Source organism: Chelmon rostratus, chromosome 17 (assembly GCF_017976325.1).
Source record: "Chelmon rostratus isolate fCheRos1 chromosome 17, fCheRos1.pri, whole genome shotgun sequence".
NCBI lineage: Eukaryota > Metazoa > Chordata > Actinopteri > Chaetodontiformes > Chaetodontidae > Chelmon > Chelmon rostratus.
In genome coordinates this window covers 195,001-203,535 of record NC_055674.1, presented here as the reverse complement: position 1 = coordinate 203,535, position 8,535 = coordinate 195,001, and the positions used below count along the sequence as shown (strand labels likewise).

General features: G+C 43.9%; 1 protein-coding gene across 2 annotated transcripts in view; it reads right to left on the bottom strand.

Annotated features, from left to right (window-relative positions):
• Window positions 1-1,092: 1,092 nt before the first annotated feature.
• The window catches only part of syngr1a (synaptogyrin 1a), an 8,169-nt gene continuing 726 nt past the window's right edge, over window positions 1,093-8,535 (bottom strand). Inside the window, exons 1-4 of one of the 2 annotated variants that reach the window (XM_041956342.1) lie at window positions 7,842-8,535; window positions 6,143-6,380; window positions 5,917-6,062; window positions 1,093-4,343 (exon numbers count right to left, since the gene is read on the bottom strand). The exon at window positions 7,842-8,535 is cut by the window's right edge and continues 726 nt beyond it. In XM_041956342.1, coding sequence (XP_041812276.1) covers window positions 4,254-4,343; window positions 5,917-6,062; window positions 6,143-6,380; window positions 7,842-7,943 — 576 coding nt within the window. In that variant the 5' untranslated portion in view covers window positions 7,944-8,535 and the 3' untranslated portion in view covers window positions 1,093-4,253. The remainder of the gene's footprint in view (window positions 4,344-5,916; window positions 6,063-6,142; window positions 6,381-7,841) is intronic. The other variant, XM_041956341.1, reaches the window with a different exon arrangement.

Sequence of the window (8,535 nt, the reverse complement as noted above, 5' to 3'; positions counted from 1 at the left end):
CCACCGTGTTTCTAAAGTCTGCTTCCAGAGGGACCAGCTCCTCCTCACAGAGTCCACCGTGTTTCTACAGTCTGTCTCCAGAGGGACCAGCTCCTCCTCACAGAGTCCACCACGTTTCTACAGTCTGTCTCCAGAGGGACCAGCTCCTCCTCACAGAGTCCACCATGTTTCTTCAGGAGCCCAGAACGGACAAACCCAACACTCAGTCCACACGGAGACCTTTATGTTCATGCTTGGAGGTGGAGGGTGAGGCGGAGGTGTTCCAGCTGGTTACATTCTGCTTTCTCTCCACTAGATGCCACTAAATCCTGCACACTGAAGCTTTAAAGTGACGTCTGTTCTTATTATTCTAATTATTTTCATTTCACCTCAGACAGACTCAAGATCAGAGATGTTGGAAATGAAAGAAGGGTTCCTCAGACAGGGGCCACAGACAGCCAGGGGCCACAGGCATCCAGGGCCACAGACAGACAGGGGCCACAGACAGACAGACAGGGGCCACAGACATCCAGGGCCACCGACAGCCAGGGCCAAAGACATCCAGGGGGCCACAGACATCCGGGGGGCCACAGACTCGGACCAGGCATCTCGACTCTTCTTCAGTCTTCGTGTGTTTATGTCTTTGTCTCGTTGATGAAGACGTCGTGTTGAAATGCTTCCTGTCATTGAGCTGAAGATTCAGAGTCAGTCCTGTTTCAATTATTCTCAATAATCGACTGACTGTTAATGTTGATCGATTGTGAACATTTCATATCAATAAAAACTGTCACCATTTATTCTTACTAATCCACTTGATGGTTTCAGCTGTAGAGTTCTGACTGACATACAGAAACTGGTCTGTTCGTTGAGGTTAAATCTCATAATGTCTTTCTTCTTATTCTGCTGTTTTTAACTGCCTGTATCGTGTTCAGTATTATTTCTATTAATTGTGTCTTTTAATGGTTTTAAACTTTCTTGCTGTGGGTCAGTAAAGATCTGAGCTGGGTTTTCAGTGTGTTGTCCATGTTCTGTTCTGTTCTGCTCTACATGTTTGAGTAAATAACATTATGTACAATGTGGAGTGACTAAAAAAGAATTTAAACCACACAGACTACAGACTTTTATTGACTTCGTTATCAGACAAACCACAAAGTAAAAATACTTGAGATGAAAAGCAGCTGCAGCTCCGTTCACTCGGTGTGAGTGTGATGTTGGAGTGTTAAAAATTTACAAGTAAACATGTTTGTTAAACTGTAAGAAAGGTTAGTTCCCTCCTCTGACCAGCAGGAGGAGCACCATCTGTTCCAGCATACATGCGTAGCATTAAGTTTGAAATAAAAAGAAAAAGTATGTGATTTGGGACGGTGCCACTGAAGATACAACAAAATGTCATTTGCAGAGCTCACCAGAGATGGAGGTCAGCCCCGAGAGCATCGCTGTTTTTACTTCATAATATCTGTAACATGCAGCATTATATCACATCCCAGCTAACAAGAGAAGGTTCCAGTGAAGAACCCCAGAACAGGCTGGTAACTTTTCGAACTGTTTTTGGTCAGTGTAACATTTCCAAGTGTTCCACCAAATGAAGGAGGGGGCAATTTTAACAACAAAACAAAGAACAAAAAGTTAATTACAAATATTCTAACTGTGTTTGAATTTTAATTTAACTTCAGTCATCACCAGATAAATTTCTGATGAAACTGTGAATGCTGGATGTTGAAAAGCTGATGCTAAACTCCAAAGCTGGCTGTAGAAGTTCAATAATACAGATAACATGTGAAAGATGTGGGATATTTTCAGGTTTAAATGAAGCTGCTGGCTGAAGGCATACATTTTAATGAACTTCATTTTGTTTGTAGTGTAGCGAACCTGCCAGCTGTTTTGTGTAACCACATACCTTTTCATGATATGTCACAGTAATCAGCTCATTAGTCCTAACCTGTAGTCAAGTGTTGCAGGTCATAATTTGTCTAAATGACATTTTCGGATTCATTTACTTTACTCTGTCTCTAATAGTCGATCAGTAAATAAACAAACTAAACTCTATAATAATAACATAATAAGTGCTAACTTTAGCCAAACAGTTTTCTAACCACACATTTTCCACTGGCTAGAAAGCACAGTAACAGTGCTAACTACAGTTAGCTGGAGAGCTAGTCAAGCTCAGTATCTGAGTAACAGATAATATTTCAGTCGTCCCTTGTGATCCGTTTACGAGTCTGTCATAAAAACGCAAATGTCAGTTAACTGGCTTTTTAGCCTTCAGTGCTAACTTGCTAGCTCTGGTTGGCTTGTTAGCGTCTGCTGCTAACACGGTGATCTCTCTTTATGGGTTCAAGATAATTTTTTAGAGTGTCAACATGTTAGTTGTGTTCTGAACTGTGATTGGCTGCTGACAAAGAACCCATGGCCCCTGGTTGAGCGTCATCATGAAATTATGAAACTGGGTTGTTTCAGAATCTCAGAACTGAAACTTTATGTCCTATGTGATGAAATGTTCCTCCATGTTGGTGTCGTCTGAGTTGAGGATGATGACATAAATGAGATCATGTCCATTAGGCTCCACCTCTCTACTCCTCGGTGGGCGGGGCCTCATCAAGAGCTTCCTGTTGGTTGGGGTCGACGTACTCCTGATTGAATATGACAGAATCAGCTCCCAGTTTGAACCTGTGGACGGCCAGTAGGCACTGGACAGCCTGCAGACACACAGATGATCAGAATCATAAAACTTTACTTCCTTCATTCACGTCACGCTGTTTAAAGAAGAAGTCCACTCACACACTTGTTTCATCATCACAAAGCCTGCAGCATTTCAGTAATTACCCAAAGTCCCACCATTTGTCTCCTCTTCGTCGGACATGAACAGAACTGGAAGTGAATTTTCCGGAAGGATCGCAGGGTGTCTGCGGTCTGCTCAGGATCTGCCATCCCGAGTTAAAAGCGAGTATGTGATAGGCCGAATACTTGACCCAGAGCACCAACACTCAACCGGTGCATTCTTTCCGCGGGGCGGGACACATTTTGGTATTTGTGGTGCCCCCTACAGGTTCCACACAGAATGCTTCAGTAGACCTGAAGATCTGTAACCACAATTATGATGATTGCTCATGTTTTTCTGCTAATTGCTACTTAACTGCCAATTTTTCTAATTATGATTTTCTTTATTAGATAATATGGTCTCTTTTTTTTTTACATAATAACTGGGGAGGGGGGTGACAGTGATAATGTTGACGCGTGTAGTTGCAGTTTTCGGTTTCCTGAAATATTAATGATTGATTAATGATAGAAGGAGAAGAAGAAACTACAACCATCAGTCACTTTCTAACATCTGGCTGTTTGCAGCGACACACGGTGGTTGTTTTTGTAGGATAAAGACAAATTTTTCTTTTCTTACTCTGTTAATAACTTACAGTTATTATTAAGTCGAAGCAGGACTTTAAATGTGAATGGACACCGTGTGAATGTCGAAGCTGACGTCTTTACGCTCTGCAGGTGCTGATAGTTTGGCCAATAATACTAACGTTAAATATATGCATTAAATGAATGTTTTAGCCTTCATGTGTTCAGTGTATCTTATTGGTCAGCAGGTGTCACAATGAGCCTCGTGTCAGTTTCCTGTTGGACTGACGAGCTTCAGATAATCCATCTCACTCACAGTTTTGTGACAAACAAAATGTTCATTCACTTCAATCGGAACATCTTTTTCGAGATGATGTCACACTTTAAACATGACACTGAAAACAACTCAAATAAAATCTAGAAGAAGAAACTGAATGCACAATTCATTTTATGATCAGTGTATATGTTCTATAGACGGCAGACATGTATGTATACTGAAGAAATGCAGAGGTGTCCATTAACTCTTCATATAAAACTCAGTTTCAGTGTCTGGAACTTTAATCTTCATCGCGCATTTCATCAAAGATCATTAAGTCATTGTCTTTAATCAGAAAATGAGATGTAACATCATGACATCACAGAAATAACAACAACAACAACAACAACAACAACAATAATAATAATAATAATAAAAACACAACAAAAAGTTTATAGGTTGAAGTTTAGAAATCAGCACCAGCACATCTGAGGAAGAAAATGTCATTCTGTCACCATGGCAACAGGAAGGCACTTTGAATGACAGGCACTTAGAGCAGCCAATGAGAGTGTAGACTCAGCTGATGAGGAGGCAGCAAGCACAGGAAGACGTGTCTCTGATTGGCTGATGGAGAGAAGTAACGTTAGGACCTGTGTGTGTGTGTGTGTGTGTTTGTGCTTCAGGCGAGTGGTGGGCTGAACAGTTTGTTGTATTCTTCTTCAAATGAGACTCTCTTCAGACGCTCCAGCGACAGCAGAGTGAGACCTCCCTACACACAAAACATCACACACAACACACACAAAAACACACAGTATATCACACACACACACACGAAAATGCAGACAGACAGAAGAAAACAGCGTCACGTATGTCACATGTTACACGTGTCTGTGGTTCAGACTTGTATTTGTCAGTATATTACTTTTAATGTTACCCAGCAAGCAAACATTTGTTCCAAAAACATTCTGGGAACAATAGTTTTCGTGCGCTCTCTAGAACGCTCTTAGAACGTTCTCTAGGTCGGTTTTTTACAACGTGTTGCAGAGCATTCTGGGAAGGTTAGCTGAATGTTTCACCTCAACGTTCTCCAGATGTTAAAAGGAGGGTTTTTTCAACAGAAAACTGACGCGAGGCTTCATTCTCAGAACCTTCTTGGAAGGTCAGTTGAATGAGCTTCGTGTTCCAAACTTCCTTTGATTTCCAAAACATTTAAAGTGTGTGTTCAGCTGAACTGCAGCAGCTTCTTCTTCTGCCTTTAGCTCCACTGTGTTAGCGTTTAAAAAGTGCACCTGAATCCCAACTAGAGCTCACCAACACGACAACACTCCTCCTCTTCCTCCACTCTGTCTGTGCCACACAAACCTTGTACAGGTGATGTCACTGGATCATCGTCTGAATCATTGATGAAGACTCAGGTGTGTTAACAATTACCTGCCGTGCATCAGAGAGTGACCACAGACACAAGCTAAGCTCAGTCTATCTGCTCGTTCATACTTTAAGATAGAAACTCCATTAGAATCTTAAAATAATAAATGTTGATTCAACTGTCATCTACAAAGTCAGTCTGCAGCTTTCAACTGATTATACAGTATTATTAGCTTTAAAACTTCTTTCACATATGTTTCTGTTTAATGATTAAAACACAACATGAAGGTATATGAAAACACATCCGAGTAACCGAAAACTAGCAGCAAAAAAGGCGTCTAGGAGGGAACTCCAGGGGAACTACAGCGCGCCTCATTTCCTGAAGTAGGACGAGTCAAAACTAAGCACTGTCCAACTGGCAGTACACCACCCACCAGCTGGAGCGTTTAATGGTCCCAGTGCATTCTGGTTGTTGTTGGTTTTCTACCTTTTGAGCAAAAAGCAATACCACAGGTGTGTATGCAGTGATGGGCTTTATATGCATATATCTGCATGAGGTGGGCCATCATCTGCATGAGGTGGGCCAGCATCTGCATGAGGTGGGCCACCAGCTGCATGAGGTGGGCCACCAGCTGCATGAGGTGGGCCACCATCAGCATGAGGTGGGCCAGCAGCTGCATGAGGTGGGCCACCATCAGCATGAGGTGGGCCACCATCTGCATGAGGTGGGCCACCAGCTGCATGAGGTGGGCCACCATCTGCATGAGGTGGGCCTCCAGCGATGTGTTGCAATTATGGTGTCACAATTACAAACTTGGTTAAAAAGTACTAGACCTCTGTTATACAGACACACAGCAAACTATTAACTGTTTTAACATTTAGAGACACGTAGAACCAACCAACTGTCGCATGTACATGTGCGTAGACAGTACTTTTTGTTAGTCGAGGCTGTCAGGTGGTGTAGTTCAGGTACATACCCAGGTGAAGACAGAGAAAAAGGAGAAGATGATGGTGGCTCTGGCAGCATCGGCTCCTTCGTTCAGAGGGTTGTCTTCTTCTTTAGAAACCTGCCACTGATTGGCCAGAAAACAGAACCCCACAAACCAGACCACAGACCAGAGAGCTGCAGAGACAAGAAGTTACACATGATTACTAACCACACCTTCAGGTAGAGATGGCAGAACCGGGGCAGTGGAGTCTCACCGGACACCCCGATGTCGGCCATGACGGCCTTCTTCCTGTCCTTCACACCAGTGATCTGAGGAAAGTAAATGTCCAGCGCCAGGAAACCGGTGCAGCAAAGGAAGCACAGCGTTCCCATGGAGACGGCATAGTTGCAGGCATTCTGGTTGCGGTTGAAGATGCAGAACTCCTCAACCTCTTCGGGACGGTTAATGTAACCCTCGTTAGCAATGCAGCCAAGGATCACTATGGAGAAGAGCTGAACACAGAGAGGAGACATCAGCTACCTCAATGCTAACACACACTCTCATTCTCAGTAGCATAAGCTAGATGCTAACATGGAGGAGTGGACTCTCAGGTATGCAGGACTCACCTGACGTCTGCAGACAGTTCACTATTTAACCCTTTAACAAACAGCACTTTTTACACAGAAGCCTGAAAATGAAACAAAATGCTTCCTTTTCTTGTGATCAAGATCTCTTCTTCGAAATGTAACAATAAAAACTGTGAATTAGTTTGAGCGATCCTAAACCAAACGTTCAGATGTGATCATGTAATGGTTCTCTTTTTCACAAAAAAACGCTCTGTCCGGTCTGAACTGCTGCTTTAAAATAAAAAATATATAAAAAACATGTCCGTGAAGACTCTCCTTCACTGCATGGGGAGGACAGGTGGTCTACGACACCACTTATCAGACACTTACAACGCTGTCAGAACCCTCCCCAGGCAGCTCAACAGCCATTCACACCAGGACTCACGTGACCCTGATGACTCATATGATGGTCGGATGGAATGACCCACCCTTTCACACCAGGAACCGACTGTAGTCCACTGAGCCATTAACACCATGGTTCATGTGACCTTAACGACTCACATGATATCTGGGCAGGTCTGTGCCTGCTAGAGGACGAATACCTCAGACTCCCCATCAGTCAGTTAGAACTGAAGAAGCCTCTTGGATGAGATGTCTTATAGAACCACAGCAGGTCCAGGTGTCTTTTTGGAAGAACTTAGAAATATAAAAAGAATGCTTCGATCACACTTGGATCTTAAATTGGTGTTCACTGATAGAGCTAGGCTTTGTGTTTTTAAATCAATGTATAGTTACAGTTACAGTTACAGTAACTGTAACTGGATGCTGAATCAGGGCTTCAGACAGGCTGTTTGTAGATGATCCGGGTCTGTTCCAAAACCATCAGCAGTGCTCAATCAGCTTTGATCACTGATCAATGGACAAACTGACAGAAACACCTGTCATGTATAAAATAATCGAGTTCAGCAAAATAATCAAACAGCTGAATCAACAAATGTAGAAACGAGGATTTCTGACGGGACTGTTGGAGGGACGTGTTCCTGAGAAACTGACCAATCAGAGCAGCAGCAGTGTTAAACACTAACGTTTTGTTGGAGGAGTCTTGTGTTGAGCCTCAGGAATGTTAACGCCAGTCTCATGACCGACCGACCGACACACACACACACACACACACACACACACAGTTAACCAAACACAGTGAGTACACAGAGGAGTCGCTGATTAGCATTAGCCCAGCCAGCTATCATGTTAGCAGCTAGCTCACCAACAAACCCTGCAAGTCTTTACAAGACACGTGTGTGACCTGTCCGGTGAGTCCAGCTGCAGGACACGGCCCGTTTGGGACTATTATTTATTCACAGCAGTGACCTCTGAAATGTGACATCATCACGACATCATCAGACTCACCCAGCAGAGGATCCTCACCACAGTCTGAGGCTGTCTAATGAAGGTCAGTGGGTCGAAAGCTCCACCCGCCTTCCCTGCCCCGTACACCTGGAAACCGTCCATCCAGACCTCTTCCTGCTCCCCAGACCCGTTCAGACCAGCACAGACCAGCGAGGACTAGTTCAGCCCAGCTCAGCCTGCTTAAACCCTCCACCTTCACCTCCCAGCTCAGTGCAGCTGGTTTCTGCTCCTACAGGTTGTTGCCAGTCCAGTTAGTCCAGTTAGGTCCAGTTTGGTCCTTTTTGATCCAGTTAATCCAGTTGGTCCTGATTGTTCTCTGTTCTCTGTGCTGGTCTCGGTGCTCTCCTCTTCTTCTTCTTCTTCTTCTGCTGCTGTTATAAACTGTAATCTGCTTTAAGCCTCCTCATCCCCACTGAGATGTCACAGGATTTTCTTCACCCTGAACTTGGTCTCACAGGCTGTGGACCGCCTCACACCAGCTCCACCAATCACATGCTTTTGTTTCTTCCGTTTCCCCTCATCATGTTAAGGGGGGTAGAGTGCTCCAATCACAGTGAAGGAGATGCTGCCTAAGAGGCTAGACTCAGGCTGAAAACCCTCCCACCTTTCTGCTCTGTCTTTATTTCCTTTCATTCATTCTTTCAAATCAAGTCTGAGGGCACCAAAAGCCCCCAAACTGCAGACAGAGACACTG